Here is a 16979-nt window from a genome sequence, read left to right as displayed (position 1 = left end):
TAAGGGGGCTGAATAATTTTGCACGCCCAATTTTTCAGTTTTTGATTTGTTAAAAAAGTTTGAAATATCCAATAAATGTCGTTCCACTTCATGATTGTGTCCCACTTGTTGTTGATTCTTCACAAAAAAATACAGTTTTATATCTTTATGTTTGAAGCCTGAAATGTGGCAAAAGGTCGCAAAGTTCAAGGGGGCCGAATACTTTCGCAAGGCACTGTAACTTAAGACCGTCCCCTCGCCCATACCCGGGTGCGAACCAGGGACCCTCTGCACACATCAACAACTGACACCCACAAAGCATCGTTACCCATCGCTTCACAAAAGACGAGGCCCTTGCAGAGCAAGGGGAACTACTACTTCAAGGTCTCAGAGCAAGTGACGTCACCGATTGAAACACTATTTAGCGCGCACCGCTGCTAACTAAGCTAGCCGTTTCACATCCGTTACAATAACACCTTTTGTTCTGAGTGTATGGTTAACCCTTTCAGACCAGAACCACTGGGCACTGTTCATTTTCAAGCAGGGTTGATTCTGTAGTACAGTTAGTGTGTAGTAAATAAATGGGACGAGGTCTGTTGTTATTCAGTGCTCTGATGTCGTCCTGTCCTCAGCTGAACTCCACAGCAGACACAATGCCTGTCTCTGTGTCGCACCTGGATTAGGCCCACAACAAATGGCCTGTGTGTGTGTGTGTGTGTGTGTGTGTGTGTGTGTGTGTGTGTGTGTGTGTGTGTGTGTGTGTGTGTGTGTGTGTGTGTGTGTGTGTGTGTGTGTGTGTGTGTGTGTGTGTATGTGTGTGTGTGTCTGTGTGTGTGTGTGAGTAAGTGTGTGTGTGAGTGTGTGTCTGTGTGTGTTTGAGTAAGTGTGTGTGTGTCTGTGTTTGTGTGAGGGAGTGAGTGTGTGAGTGAGTGTGTGTGTGTGTGTGTCTGTGTCTGTGTGTGTGAGTGAGTGAGTGAGTGAGTGAGTGAGTGAGTGAGTGAGTGAGTGAGTGAGTGAGTGAGTGTGTGTGAGTGAGTGAGTGAGTGAATGTGTGTCTGTTTGTGTGTGAGTAAGTGTATGTTTGTTTCATTCCTAAACAAGATAACTGTATCAAGCATCTAAAACAAAGGAGGACCAAGGCTCTTCAAATAATAAATTACAATGCCTTCATGGCATGTTCACTGGAAACAAAGTTGAAACACTCCGACGCGTTTCAGCTGCATGGCCTTCATCAGGGAGTACAACTATGATAGTACAACGTCCTCTTTGAACAGCTTTTTCCAATCAACCCTGATTTGAAGAGGGAGTGGTTACAGCATTTATGAGACAACACCTAGTAAGCAATACTATAGAAGAAGTGATATTCTCCTTTCTTTATGATGACCAATTTACCCCTTTTACCAAATAGCATCTTTTGTCTACCAAAATCTACTATTGTGTACCTTAGCAGCTTCTATCTACCAAAATCTACTATTGTGTACCTTAGCAGCTTCTGTCTACCAAGATCTACTATTGTGTACCTTAGCAGCTTCTGTCTACCAAGATCTACTATTGTGTACCTTAGCAGCTTCTGTCTACCAAAATCTACTATTGTGTACCTTAGCAGCTTCTGTCTACCAAAATCTACTATTGTGTACCTTAGCAGCTTCTGTCTACCAAAATCTACTATTGTGTACCTTAGCAGCTTCTGTCTACCAAGATCTACTATTGTGTACCTTAGCAGCTTCTGTCTACCAAAATCTACTATTGTGTACCTTAGCAGCTTCTGTCTACCAAAACCTACTATTGTGTACCTTAGCAGCTTCTGTCTACCAAAATCTACTATTGTGTACCTTAGCAGCTTCTTAAGCCCTTCATTAAGCCCTATTCTATGGATTTCACATGACTGGGCAGTGGTGCAGTCATGGGTGGGCCTGGGAGGGCATAGGCCCACCCACTGGGGAGCCAGGACCTGCCAATCAGAAGGAGTTTTTCCCCACAAAAGGGCTTTATTACAGGTGAAGAAGCCGGATGTGGAGGTCCTGGGCAGTCAAGGTTACACGTGGTCTGTGGTTGTGAGTCCGGTTGGACATACTGCCAAATTCTCTAAAACCATGTTGGAGGCGGCATATGGTAGAGAAATTAACATTAAATTCTCTGGTAACAGCTCTGGTGGACATTCCTACAGTCAGCATGCCAATTGCACGTTCCCTCAACCTGAGACATCTGTGGCATTGTGTTATGTGACAATACTGCACGTTTTAGAGTGGCCTTTTGTTGTCCCCAGCACAAGGTGCACCTGTGTAATGGTCGTGCTGTTTATGCCACACCTGTCAGGTGGATGGATTATATTGGAAAAGGATAAATGCTCATTAACAGGTATGTAAAAAAAATTGTGCACAACAATTTAGAGAAATAACATTTTTGTTCATATGGAACATTTCAGGGATGTTTTACTTCAGCTATTGAAACATGGGACCAACACTTTACATGTTGCATTTATATTTTGTTCAGTATGTTTATTAACATATCAAGATAAGCTATTTTAGTCAGGCAACATATGACATGTAAATGAGCAACATTTCATTCTGAAGTCAGAGTTCATTTTCCCTCCAGCTCAAAACCAGCCACCATTGTTTTCAAGAAATGTTGTGACGTTGGTGGTTGTGATGGCTGTGTCATGGGAATATTTCAGTTGAAACTTGCATCGATTCATGCTTCAAAATGTTTACAAATGAAGTCCTACGTGGTCCGTTTTGCATACTTTCATTTGAACTCATATTCTCACCGTTGTGTGCTCTGATTTGGGTGCTCGGAGCATGGCAGTATGCATATTGAGATACACCAGGTATGTGTGTTGTGTTCCTCAGCTAGGATAGATCATCATGTCATGTCCCCAGCAGCACCAAGCCCATTGAGCAGAGTGGTCCAGAGAAAGTCTCTCAGACAAGGCTAAGAATGTAATGATTTAGGGAGGGCAGGCCTTAGTCCAGTTTAGCAGATTAATCAGTACAGCTTAACATGTAGCTCAATACCATCACCATGTTTCACCGTCTCTATTGATCTCTACCTCCACAGTTTGAAGCCAACGGGCCTTGGGATGTTCCAAAAACAAAGTGGTGTGTGTGTGTGTGTGTGTGTGTGGGTGTGTGTGTGTGTGTGTGTGTGTGTGTGTGTGTGTGTGTGTGTGTGTGTGTGTGTGTGTGTGTGTGTGTGTGTGTGTGTGTGTATGGTAAAATGTCAATTTCTTTTTTCTTCTTCAGCATGTTCTCTAATCTAAGCGGAATAGAGGGATTTACTGACCTAAACTTTCAAGGGCATCTGAGAAAGAGAGAGAGAAATGGGTAGATAGAGAAAGAGAGATGAGTAGAGAGGAGGAGAGAGATAAATAAATTAGATGGGGGGGAGCGAAAAAAAAAATGTTAAAGCGTCCCTACCTTCCTCCGTTCTCCGTGATTCCTCGTTCCCCAGTGTGTTTGTTCAGGTTTCTATCATTCAGCTCAGTGTTGGAAGAGCCCCTTTCTGTTAATGAAATCTAAACACTGGATCACAGTCATTACACTCTGGAGAGATGGGTGTAACTGAACCAACAGCGTCAGTGTGCATGGCACACACACTCACATGGTGAACACACACATGATGCACACACACACACACGGTGATCAGGGTCATTAGTGGCATGGGCTTGTTAATTAGAGTTGTGCTCATTAGGGCTGTATTGTACCTGTTCAGCTTTTCCTTAATGAGTTCATGCTTTACAGACTTCACCACTGCTGGGACTGACTGACCGACGCTGTCATAGACGGCACTCAAGGACGAGAGAGTAGATATTGAAGGAAGGAAGACTACAGAATTAGTCTAAAATACAAGTTAGACTAAATCAAATGTAAATTGTAAATTAAATAGCCACAATTAAATTGTGTCTGTTGATTCTGACATATCGTTGCGATATCCTTCATATACACTCATAAGATAATGCAGACACACACAAACACACACACACACACACACACACACGCACGCACGCACGCACACACACACACTAACACACACACACAAACACAAACAACCTTACCTCCTCCTACCTCCATATGTTCTGTTCTGTGTTGTTCACTGAGCTGTAGGTTCATAGTTCATAGTTCAGTCCATGCGGTAGTACTGAGTGTTCTGTTCTGTTCCCATGGTGCCAGCCAGGCTAGGAGATGAGATTGGTTCACTACTCATTGCTCCATATGCTGTTCATGTACAAATCAAATCAAATTGTATTTGTCACATGCGCCGAATACAACACCTTACAGTGAAATGTTTACTTACCTGCCCTAACCAACAGTGCAGTTAAAAATATATATTCTTTAAATACCTTAAAAAAATAAGAATAAGAAATAAAAGTAACAAATAATTACTAATAACAATAGCGAGGCTATATACAGGGGGGTACCGGTACGGAGTCTATGTGCGGGGACACCGGTTAGTCTAGGTAATATGTACATGTAGGTAGAGTTATTAAAGTGACTATCTATAGATAATAACAGAGTCACAGCAGAGTAAAAGAGGGTGGGTGCGGGGTTGGCAATGCAAATAGTCTGGGTAGGCATTTGACTAGATGTTCAGGAGTCTTATGGCTTGGGGGTAGAAGCTATTTAGGAGCCTCTTGGACCTAGACTTGGCGCTCCGGTACCGCTTGTCGTGAGGTAGCAGAGAGAACAGTCTACAACTAGAGTGGCTGGAGTCTTTGACAATTTTTAGGGCCTTCCTCTGACACCGACTGGTATAGAGGTCCTGGATGGCAGGAAGCTTAGCCCCAGTGATGTACTGGGCTGTACGCACTACCCTCTGTAGTGCCTCGCTATCGGAGGCCGAGCAGTTGCCATACCAGGCAGTGGTGCAACCGGTCAGGATGCTCTCGATGGTGCAGCTGTATAACTTTTTGAGGATCTGAGGACCCATGTCTTTTCAGTCTCCTGAGGGGGAATAGGTTTTGTCGTTCCCTCTTCATGACTGTCTTGGTGTGTTTGGACCAAGAGAGTCAGTTAATCTGCTCCACTACAGTCCCGTTGACGAGAATGGGGGTGTGCTAGGTTCTCCTTTTCCTGTAATCCACAATCAACAGTGTACAAAACATTAAGAACACCTGCTCTTTCCATGACAGACTGACCAGGTGAATCCAGGGTATGATGATCCCTTATTGATGTTACTTGTTAAATCCACTTCAGTCAGAGTAGATGAAGGGGAGGTGACAGGTTAAAGAATGATTTTTAAGCTTTGAGACAATTGAGACGTGGATTGTGTGGGAGGGTGAATGTGCAAGACACAATATTTAAATGGACGGGTTATGGTAGTAGGTGCCAGGCGCTAACGTTTGTGTTAAGAACTGCAACGCTGCTGGGTTTTTAACGCTCAACAGTTTCCTGTGTGTATCAACAATGGGGGGGGGTGCAACTAAATGGTGTTCCTAATGTTTGGTAAACTCACTGTACACTACATCATATATGTGACATATCTCACCGCCAGCCACCCACAACCTAACACCCTCAGAGAAGAAGCTGCCGATTGGACGATGTACTTTCTGTCTGTGCTGACTGCAGGGTTAGGATGGGGTCAGGATGAGGTCATACAGTCCTCTGGTATAAGGTCTCCAGATTGCAGTGGTGTGCTTTGGGGAAGTCGTAAGGAACCTATATTAGTGTGCCACATGCCTGGGTTGTTTCTGTAAAGATTTTTCATGACATTGGGGTCCATTACATTTCACATTCAGTCAGTTTAGAAATGCACCATTTACTTCCGTGTTAACTTGTCTGTGTGTGTGTGTTCCCAGCTGTGTGTGAACATGACCAACGAGCGTGTGAGGCTGTACGTCTCAGAGGTGCTGTTCCATCAGGAGCAGGCCGAGTGTCTACAGGAGGCCATCGCCATGGAGACGCTCCGGTCGCCCAGCAACCAACCTGCTGTTCTAGACTTCTTCTTCATGGTAATATGTTTTGCCCCTGCCGTGCCACACTACCCCTTTAAGAACTGGGATTACCCCTTTAACATCAAGACATTCCTCATTCCTGAAAAGGCTTTGTAGTTTGTATTGGTTTTGAGTGTGTGTAAATAGATTTTGAGGTCAAAGTTGCCCTCAACTACAGAGATCTAGGATCATGTTACACTACCTCAAATTCTATCATTAAACATGTAGGAGCTGTGTGTTACAATTCTCTCCCATGTGTGCTTCTATGTCCACTGTCCTCCATCTTCCCAGAAGCCTCAGGGTCTGCTGTCTGTGATGGATGAGGAGAGCCAGTCGCTGAGACCTACAGAACAGACCCTCTACAAGAGACTGCAGTCACACCTCGACAACACACCCACACATGGTATCTCCTTGACAACCAAGGACGGCAACGGCAACCCCCCGCCCATAGACCAGGGTCCTGCCTTCACTGTGAAACACTACACAGGCCAAGTGAGTGGGCATTCACGCACACACACTCACATGACCTATGTTGTGCGTGTATATCTGTCATGTAATTGCCTGTCTGTTCTCTGATTGGTAGATGGCCTATGACCTCACAGGAACACTGGTGAAGAACAAGGACTCCCTCCCCCAAAACCTGCTTCTTGTTCTGAAGTGTAAGTATCAGTCAAAATACACACACACACACACACACACACACACACACACACACACACACACACACAACCCCATCCAACACACTCACACTGATCCAGAATCAAGATGTCTATTAATGAATGGTGTGTGTGTTCATAGCAGCAGTAGTGTGTATATAATATATTGAGCATGGTCAGGTGTGTGCTGGTGTTTTTGTGAGCAGAGTGGAGTAGGACAGGCAAGCATTGTGTCAGAGCCAGGACCAGCAAGTTTACTGTCTCAGGCTGATTACTGTGGTTGGCTGACATTTAAATAATGAGCCTAATCAAAGGCTTCAGAGATGGCTTTTGTACCTCTCCCTGTCTCTCTCCCTGTCTCTCTCCCTGTCTCTCTCCCTGTCTCCTCTCCCTGTCTCTCTCCCTGTCTCCTCTCCCTGTCTCTTTCCATGTCTCCTCTCCCTGTCTCCTCTCCCTGTCTCCTCTCCCTGTCTTCTCTCCCCGTCTCTTTCCCTGTCTATGTCCGTCTCCTCTCCCTGTCTCATCTCCCTGTCTCATCTCCCTGTCTCTTTCCCTGTCTATGTCCATCTCCTCTCCCTGTCTCCTCTCCCTGTCACCTCTCCCTGTCTCCTTTCCCTGTCTATGTCCGTCTCCTCTCCTTGTCTCCTCTCCCTGTCACCTCTCCCTGTCTCCTTTCTCTGTCTATGTCCGTCTCCTTTCCCTGTCTATGTCCGTCTCCTTTCCCTGTCTATGTCCGTCTCCTTTCCCTGTCTATGTCCGTCTCCTCTCCCTGTCTCCTCTCCATGTCTCCTCTCCATGTCTCCTCTCCCTGTCTCCTCTCCCTGTCTCCTCTCATGTCTCCTCTCCCTGTCTCCTCTTCCTGTCTCCTCTCCATGTCTCCTCTCCCTGTCTCCTCTCCCTGTCTCTTTCCCCGTCTCCTCTCCCTGTCTCCTCTCCTTGTCTCATCTCCCTGTCTCCTCTCCCTGTCTCCTCTCCCTGTCTCCTCTCCCTGTCTCCTCTCCTTGTCTCCTCTCCTTGTCTCCTCTCCCTGTCTCCTCTCCCTGTCTCATCTCCCTGTCTCCTTTCCCCGTCTCCTCTCCCTATCTCCTCTCCCTGTCTCCTCTCCTTGTCTCATCTCCCTGTCTCCATTCCCTGTCTATGTCTGTCTCCTCTCCCTGTCTCTTTCCCTGTCTCCTTTCCCTGTCAATGTCTGTCTCCTCTCCCTGTCTCTTTCTCTGTCTATGTCTCCTCTCCCTGTCACCTCTCCCTGTCTCCTTTCTCTGTCTATGTCCGTCTCCTCTCCCTGTCTCTTTCTCTGTCTATGTCCGTCTCCTTTCCCTGTCTATGTCTGTCTCCTTTCCCTGTCTATGTCTGTCTCCTTTCCCTGTCTATGTCCGTCTCCTTTCCCTGTCTATGTCCGTCTCCTTTCCCTGTCTATGTCTGTCTCCTCTCCCTGTCTATGTCCGTCTCCTCTCCCTGTCTCCTCTCCATGTCAAATCAAAATCAAATCAAATCAAATGTATTTATATAGCCCTTCGTACATCAGCTGATATCGCACAGTGCTGTACAGAAACCCAGCCTAAAACCCCAAACAGCAAGCAATGCAGGTGTAGAAGCACGGTGGCTAGGAAAAACTCCCTAGAAAGGCCAAAACCTAGGAAGAAACCTAGAGAGGAAGCAGGCTATGTGGGGTGGCCAGTCCTCTTCTGGCTGTGCCGGGTGGAGATTATAACAGAACATGGCCAAGATGTTCAAATGTTCATAAATGACCAGCATGGTCGAATAATAATAAGGCAGAACAGTTGAAACTGGAGCAGCAGCACGGTCAGGTGGACTGGGGACAGCAAGGAGTCATCATGTCAGGTATTCCTGGGGCATGGTCCTAGGGCTCAGGTCCTCCGAGAGAGAGAAAGAAAGAGAGAATTAGAGAGAGCATATGTGGGATGGCCAGTCCTCTTCTGGCTGTGCCGGGTGGAGATTATAACAGAACATGGCCAAGATGTTCAAATGTTCATAAATTACCAGCATGGTCGAATAATAATAAGGCAGAACAGTTGAAACTGGAGCAGCAGCACGGTCAGGTGGACTGGGGACAGCAAGGAGTCATCATGTCAGGTATTCCTGGGGCATGGTCCTAGGGCTCAGGTCCTCCGAGAGAGAGAAAGAAAGAGAGAATTAGAGAGAGCATATGTGGGATGGCCAGTCCTCTTCTGGCTGTGCCGGGTGGAGATTATAACAGAACATGGCCAAGATGTTCAAATGTTCATAAATGACCAGCATGGTCGAATAATAATAAGGCAGAACAGTTGAAACTGGAGCAGCAGCACGGCCAGGTGGACTGGGGACAGCAATGAGTCATCATGTCAGGTAGTCCTGGGACATGGTCCTAGGGCTCAGGTCCTCCAAGAGAGAGAAAGAAAGAGAGAGGGAGAGAATTAGAGAACGCACACTTAGATTCACACAGGACACCGAATAGGACAGGAGAAGTACTGCAGATATAACAAACTGACCCTAGCCCCCCGACACATAAACTACTGCAGCATAAATACTGGAGGCTGAGACAGGAGGCGTCAGGACACACTGTGGCCCCATCCGAGGACACCCCCGGACAGGGCCAAACAGGAAGGATATAACCCCACCCACTTTGCCAAAGCACAGCCCCCACACCACTAGAGGGATATCTTCAACCACCAACTTGCCATCCTGAGACAAGGCTGAGTATAGCCCACAAAGACCTCCGCCACGGCACAACCCAAGGGGGGGGGGGGGGGTGCCAACCCAGACAGGATGACCACATCAGTGAATCAACCCACTCAGGTGACGCACCCCCTCCAGGGACGGCATGAGAGAGCCCCAGTAAGCCAGTGACTCAGCCCCTGTAATAGGGTTAGAGGAAGAGAATCCCAGTGGAAAGAGGGGAACCGGCCAGGCAGAGACAGCAAGGGCGGTTCGTTGCTCCAGAGCCTTTCCGTTCACCTTCCCACTCCTGGGCCAGACTACACTCAATCACATGACCCACTGAAGAGATGAGTCTTCAGTAGAGACTTAAAGGTTGAGACCGAGTTTGCGTCTCTGACATGGGTAGGCAGACCGTTCCATAAAAATGGAGCTCTATAGGAGAAAGTCCTGCCTCCAGCTGTTTGCTTAGAAATTCTAGGGACAATTAGGAGGCCTGCGTCTTGTGACCGTAGCGTACGTGTAGGTATGTACGGCAGGACCAAATCAGAGAGATAGGTAGGAGCAAGCCCATGTAATGCTTTGTAGGTTAGCAGTAAAACCTTGAAATCAGCCCTTGCTTTGACAGGAAGCCAGTGTAGAGAGGCTAGCACTGGAGTAATACGATCACATTTTTTGGTTCTAGTCAGGATTCTAGCAGCCGTATTTAGCACTAACTGAAGTTTATTTAGTGCTTTATCCGGGTAGCCGGAAAGTAGAGCATTGCAGTAGTCTAACCTAGAATTGACAAAAGCATAGATTCATTTTTCTGCATCTTTTTTGGACAGAAAGTTTCAGATTTTTGCAATGTTACGTAGATGGAAAAAAGCTGTCCTTGAAATGGTCTTGATATGTTCTTCAAAAGAGAGATCAGGGTCCAGAGTAACGCCGAGGTCCTTCACAGTTTTATTTGAGACGACTGTACAACCATTAAGATTAATTGTCAGATTCAACAGAAGATCTCTTTTTTTCTTGGGACCTAGAACAAGCATCTCTGTTTTGTCCGAGTTGAAAAGTAGAAAGTTTGCAGCCATCCACACATGCTTCTAGCAAGGGCAATTTTGGGGCTTCACCATGTTTCATTGAAATGTACAGCTGTGTGTCATCCGCATAGCAGTGAAAGTTAACATTATGTTTTTGAATAACATCCCCAAGAGGTAAAATATATAGGAAAACAATAGTGGTCCTAAAACGGAACCATGAGGAACACCGACATTTACAGTTGATTTGTCAGAGGGCAAACCATTCACAGAGACAAACTGATATCTTTCCGACAGATAAGATCTAAACCAGGCCAGAACTTGTCCGTGTAGACCAATTTGGGTTTCCAATCTCTCCAAAAGAATGTGGTGATCGATGGTATCAAAAGCAGCACTAAGGTCTAGGAGCACGAGGACAGATGCAGAGCCTCGGTCCGATGCCATTAAAATGTAATTTACCACCTTCAAAAGTGCCGTCTCAGTGCTATGATGGGGTCTAAAACCAGACTGAAGCATTTCGTATACATTGTTTGTCTTCAGGAAGGCAGTGAGTTGTTGCGCAACAGCCTTTTCTAAACTTTTTGAGAGGAATGGAAGATTCGATATAGACCGATAGTTTTTTATATTTTCTAGGTCAAGGTTTGGCTTTTTCAAGAGAGGTTTTATTACTGCCACTTTTAGTGGCCAGCACAACTCCTGGCAGAGTTGTGCAGACTCAGGACAACTGAGCTTTGAAGGAATACGCAGATTTAAGGAGGAGTCCGTAATTTGCTTTCTAATAATCATAATCTTTTCCTTAAAGAAGTTCATGAATTTATCACTGCTAAAGTGAAAGTAATCCTCTCTTGGGGAATGCTGCTTTTTAGTTAGCTTTGTGACAGTATCAAAAAGGAATTTCGGATTGTTCTTATTTTCCTCAATTAAGTTAGAAAAGTAGGATGATCGAGCAGCAGTGAGGGCTCTTCTGTACTGCACAGTCCTGTCTTTCCAAGTTAGTCGGAAGACTTCCAGTTTGGTGTGGCGCCATTTCCGTTCCAATTTTCTGGAAGCTTGCTTCAGAGCTCGGGTATTTTCTGTGTACCAGGGAGCTAGTTTCTTATGAGAAATGTTTTTGGTTTTTAGGGGTGCAACTGCATCTAGGGTATTGCGCAAGGTTAAATTGAGTTCCTCAGTTAGGTGGTTAACTGATTTTTGTCCTCTGGCGTCCTTGGGTAGACAGAGGGAATCTGGAAGGACATCAAGGAATTTATAGCACGACTTTTGATGATCCTTGGTTGGGGTCTGAGCAGATTATTTGTTGCAATTGCAAACTATGACTACAATGTCCGATAGGAATTCAGGGAACTCAGTGAGGAACGCTGTATATGGCCCAGGAGGCCTGTAAACAGTAGCTATAAAAAGTGATTGAGTAGGCTGCATAGATTTCATGACCAGAAGCTCAAAAGACGAAAAAGTCATTTTTTGGGGGGTAAATTGAAATTTACTATCGTAAATGTTAGCAACACCTCCGCCTTTGCGGGATGCACGGGGGATATGGTCACTAGTGTAGCCAGGAGGTGAGGCCTCATTTAACACAGTAAATTCATCAGGCTTAAGCCATGTTTCAGTCAGGCCAATCACATCAAGATTATGATCAGTGATTAGTTCATTGACTATAATTGCCTTTGAAGTAAGGGATCTAACATTAAGTAATGTGAGGTATCATGATCTCTTTCAATAATGACAGGAATGGAGGAGGTCTTTATCCTAGTGAGATTGCTAAGGTGAACACCTACGTGTTTAGTTTTGCCCAACCTAGGTTGAGGCACAGACACGGTCTCAATGGTGATAGCTGAGCTGACTACACTGACTGTGCTAGTGACAGACTCCACTATGCTGGCAGGCTGGCTAACAGCCTGCTGCCTGGCCTGCACCCTATTTCATTGTGGAGCTAGAGGAGTTAGAGCCCTGTCTATGTTGGTAGATAAAATGAGAGCACCCCTCCAGCTAGGATGGAGTCCGTCACTCCTCAGCAGGTCAGGCTTGGTCCTGACCTGTCTCCTCTCCCTGTCTCCTCTCCCTGTCTCTTTCCCCCTCTCCTCTCCCTGTCTATGTCCGTCTCCTTTCCCTGTCTATGTCCGTCTCCTCTCCCTGTCTCTTTCCCTGTCTATGTCTGTCTCCTCTCCCTGTCTCTTTCTCTGTCTATGTCTGTCTCCTCTCCCTGTCTCTTTCCCTGTCTATGTCCGTCTCATTTCCCTGTCTATGTCCGTCTCCTCTCCCTGTCTCTTTCCCTTTCTATGTCCGTCTCGTCTCCCTGTCTATGTCCGTCTCCTCTCCCTGTCTCTTGTTCCTTTGTGCATATTTTGCTGAATGCACACACACATAAAGGTCAAAGGGTAAAGGTGAAATGAGACAGCGGTGCTGGGGGTTATGGAGAGTGGTCTGTGGACCTCTGTAGTCAGGTGGTAGTGTTGGTGATGATTGCATAAATTAATAGACAATTACCTCGGGAAGCCACAGTCATTACACCCTACAACCAGGCTAGGAAATTCCTTTCAAGATTTGTCTCTCTCTCTCCCACACACACATGCCTGTCTCACAGAGCTCTTTGTTGTTGAGGGCTGCTCCATGTGTTCTGTGGCAGCATGCTCAGCCTACTCTCTTATGGAGATGATTGTTTACATGCCTATTATGTTTCTCCAATCCCTCCCTCTCACTCCTCCCCTTTTTCCCTCCCTCCTTTCTTCCAATCATCCATCTCCTTTTAATCTCCTCATGTCTCCGGTCTGCTTCCTTTCTCCTATCCTGCTCCCACTGCCCCTCTCCTCCAATCCTCTCCCTCCGATTTTCTTCCTCCCTCTTTCCCCTCCCCTCCCCTCCCCTCCACTCCCCTCTCTCTCTGTGTGATCCCCTAACAGCCAGTGAGAGTGTGTTGGTGCAGCAGTTGTTCAAGTCCAAGCTGACCCAGACTGGGTCTCTGGTACCGGGCCAGGCCAGAATGGCTCTGAGAGGGACCAAAGCAGCCCTGCTCCTTCACAGGATGTCATCCCACCCCAGCCTCTCCCCCGCAGGCCACGAGCCCCGGAGGTACCTGGACCTCACCAAGGTACTAGACAAAGGTTACTATACCATATGACATGTAGTGTGTAGCATAGCATACCGCATACCCTCACCAAGGTATGGAGGACTAAGTGACATACCCATTTACGATATGACATACCATACATAGACATCTGTTCTGATAAGGTGCAATAGACAAGCCAGTGAAGGTGCTAATGACTCATGAGTCATACCTACACCCCAACCTCTCCAAACAGCCACTCAGGTATTTATTTACTACTCAACAATGGAACTTTTCCTGGTAAAATCAATAAGACCTCAGTAAAGTACCGCTAATCAGTGTGTCGGTTTACGGTCAATAGAAATTACAAACAGCGAAAACCGTCACTCATCAGAAAACTCCAAATTGTGCATCCCCTTTATGGTGATTGGTGGTTAGGGGAGTTGGGGATGGCCAATGTTGAAAGCAGGATATGTCCATGTCTTTGACACACTCTGTTGGAACCTGGAGGTTCCGATTGGATAAGTAGCAGGCGGGAGCAGAGGATCGATGGAAAAGCAAGCACACACACACACACACACAAATATGTGACATTTTGTCATGCCGTTTTAAGGGTACACAAACCAATCACCCCTCTGTTAGAAAATATCCTGTTCTTACAATGATGCCAGAAAACGTCCCGCTGGAGGACTTCATAACCTCTACTAGATCTCTCTCTCTCTCCCTCTCTCTCTCTCTCTCTCTCTCTCTCTCTCTCTCTCTCTCTCTCTCTCTCTCTCTCTCTCTCTCTCTCTCTCTCTCTCTCTCTCTCTCTCTCTCTCTCTCTCTCTCTCTCTGTCTCTCTCTCTCTGTCTCTCTCTCTGTCTCTCTCTCTCTCTCTCTCTGTCTCTCTCTCTCTCTCTGTCTCTCTCTCTCTCTCTCTCTCTCTCTCTCTGTCTCTCTCTGTCTCTCTCTCTCTCTCTCTCTCTGTCTCTCTCCCTCTCTCTCTCTCTGTCTCTCTCTCTCTCTCTCTCTCTCTCTCTCTCTGTCTCTCTCTCTCTCTCTCTCTCTCTCTCTCTCTCTCTCTCTCTCTCTCTCTCTCTCTCTCTCTCTCTCTCTCTCTCTCTCTCTCTCTCTCTCCTTCACCTCTTTCTCTCTCTCAGCTCTTGAAGAAGAAGGGAGTGACCTCTTTCCTGCAGAGGCTGGAGAGGTGTGGTCCAGTTACGGTCGCTGTGCAGCTGAGGGTAAGCAGTAGCACTGGACCAAACCTCAACCATAACACAAACACTTTCTCCAGTAGGGATCCACTCACCTCAACCTAAACAATAATGTCATTCTACCTCTCTAGCTGACCATGACCCTGTCTGCATAGAGTGCTTTCCTCTGGTCAAAGGTATAGGGAATAGGGGGCCATTTTGGATGCGACCCCTGATCTCTGAACCACAGCAAATGACAAAAGACGTCTATAAAATGTGGTAGTAATCTGTAGTTGATCCATGTGAAACAACATTCATTTAGATGGATCCCTTGAATGAGAACAGTGTGGTGCCAGCAGACCAGAACTGTGGTCTAACAGTGAACGGAGAGAAGGAGAGAGAGAGGAGAGAAGGAGAGGGGGAGAGGGAGAGAGGGAGAGAGAGAGGGGGAGAGAGGAGAGAAGGAGAGAGAGAGAAGAGAAATAGAGGGGGAGAGGGAGAGAGGGAGAGAGGGAGAGAGGGAGGGGAAAAGAGAGAGAGATGAGAGAAGGAGGGCGGGAGAGAGAGAGAAGAGAGAATGAGAGTGTGGGATGAAGAATCACGCTGTACCCAGTCAAGCATAAAGCCCTCTGAATGTATGAATGAACAATGAACAACGGGATCTGTGTGTGTGTGAGCGTGTGTGAGCGTGCGTGCGTGCATGTGTGCGTGCGTGCGTCTGACGTTATGGCTAGCAGTACAGTAGCCTACTAATACACACGTACAGTACAGAGCGATGTAATTAAGGAGTGGTAAGAAACAGAAATGTGTGTGTGGCGTGTTCGAGTGGCGCCGGTGTATTTAGTGTCTGAGAAACACACTCACCCAGACTTAGTCAGGGTAAAGAGGCCTTTGTGTTGCTGGTCCCTACAGAGGCAACACACCCTAAGCAATCAGACTACTTCATCACACACATACGCCATGACATCACTCCTCACTCACTGTTGTCTTGGCGACCGCTGACCACACCAAGGGAACCCCGACCATGACATCCTCCCCCTACACACACACACACACACACACACACACACACACACACACACATACACACACACACACACACACACACACACACACACACACACACACACACACACACACACACACACACCTTCCTCTGTGTGGAGAAGTTATGTGTTCAGTTCAGTCCTAAGAGCTCTACTGTAGACACAGTACTTGCCAGGCCTACAGATCTCTATAGACTATACAGTATGGCATCAAATGGGTGAGGAACTATTCCAGGTTGAGGAACTATTCCAGGTTGAGGAACTATTCCAGGTTGAGGAACTATTCCAGGTTGAGGAACTATTCCAGGTTGAGGAACTAGCCCAGGTTGAGGAACTAGCCTAGGTTGAGGAACTAGCCCAGGTTGAGGAACTAGCCTAGGTTGAGGAACTAGCCCAGGTTGAGGAACTATTCCAGGTTGAGGAACTATTCCAGGTTCAGGAACTATTCCAGGTTGAGGAACTAGCGCAGGTTGAGGAACTATTCCAGGTTGAGGAACGATTCCAGGTTGAGGAACTAGCCCAGGTTGAGGAACTATTCCAGGTTGAGGAACTATTCCAGATTGAGTAACTATTCCAGGTTGAGGAACTATTCCAGGTTGAGGAACTATTCCAGGTTGAGGAACTCTTCCAGGTTGAGGAACTATTCCAGGTTGAGGAACTGTTCCAGGTTGAGGAACTATTCCAGGTTGAGGAACTATTCCAGGTTGAGGAACTCTTCCAGGTTGAGGAACTATTCCAGGTTGAGGAACTATTTCAGGTTGAGGAACTATTCCAAGTTGAGGAACTATTCCAGGTTGAGGAACTATTTCAGGTTGAGGAACTATTCCAGGTTGAGGAACTATCCATATTGAAGCTGATACCAATGCCATTGCTTGTTTGAAAGTGATAAGGTCTAGGACTGAGGAAAAGGTTCAACTCCATTTCCATGTGCATAAGGAACATGAACTTCAATATGAAACAATATCCCCCCCCCTCCCCCTTTCAGAACTCTCTGTCAGAGGTGGTCAGTAAGCTACAGGCGTGCACCCCTCACTTTGTGGAGTGTGTACGCCCCAACAGCAGTGACATGGCGGACAGCTTTGACAGTTGCCACGTGTCTACCCAGCTGCAGTACGTCGGGGTGCTGGAGATGGTCCGGATGATCCGCTATGGCTACCCTGTACGCCTGCCCTTCAACAGCTTCCTCACCAGGTAGGTACCACCATACCGTGCCTGCTGCTCCAGTAGAACTTGAAGAGGGAGGACAGACATGGCACTGATTCATAATGGATTTGTATTGGCCTCTATTGTCAGGTTCCGTTCCAGCCCCGACAGCCCTTTCCCCAGTTTGTAGATCTGAAGGAATCCAAACGGTGTAAAAGGATGTGGATGGCTCAATCTTGACTTTCAATTAGTTTTGAGAAGCTTCTCCCGCTTATCCAATCTTTTCAGATCTGTGAAGACTGAAGAGGTAGGGGCTAGGTGAATGGGCTATGGGCTG

The 16979-nt window shown here is 46.7% G+C and overlaps 1 protein-coding gene across 1 annotated transcript in view; it reads left to right on the top strand.

Annotated features, from left to right (window-relative positions):
* Positions 1-16690, top strand: part of LOC139399391 (unconventional myosin-XVI-like) — a gene marked incomplete at its 3' end in the record, with an annotated part of 21249 nt that extends 4559 nt beyond the window's left edge. The window contains exons 4-9 of the mRNA XM_071144794.1: positions 5774-5926; positions 6200-6400; positions 6492-6567; positions 13136-13323; positions 14421-14501; positions 16485-16690. Coding sequence (XP_071000895.1) covers positions 5774-5926; positions 6200-6400; positions 6492-6567; positions 13136-13323; positions 14421-14501; positions 16485-16690 — 905 coding nt within the window. The remainder of the gene's footprint in view (positions 1-5773; positions 5927-6199; positions 6401-6491; positions 6568-13135; positions 13324-14420; positions 14502-16484) is intronic.
* Positions 16691-16979: the final 289 nt, after the last annotated feature.

Source organism: Oncorhynchus clarkii, unplaced genomic scaffold, assembly GCF_045791955.1.
Source record: "Oncorhynchus clarkii lewisi isolate Uvic-CL-2024 unplaced genomic scaffold, UVic_Ocla_1.0 unplaced_contig_7192_pilon_pilon, whole genome shotgun sequence".
In the NCBI taxonomy this organism is placed as follows: Eukaryota; Metazoa; Chordata; class Actinopteri; order Salmoniformes; family Salmonidae; genus Oncorhynchus; species Oncorhynchus clarkii.
Note: the sequence above shows the minus strand (reverse complement) of the source record. Positions and strands in the feature narration are given on the sequence as shown.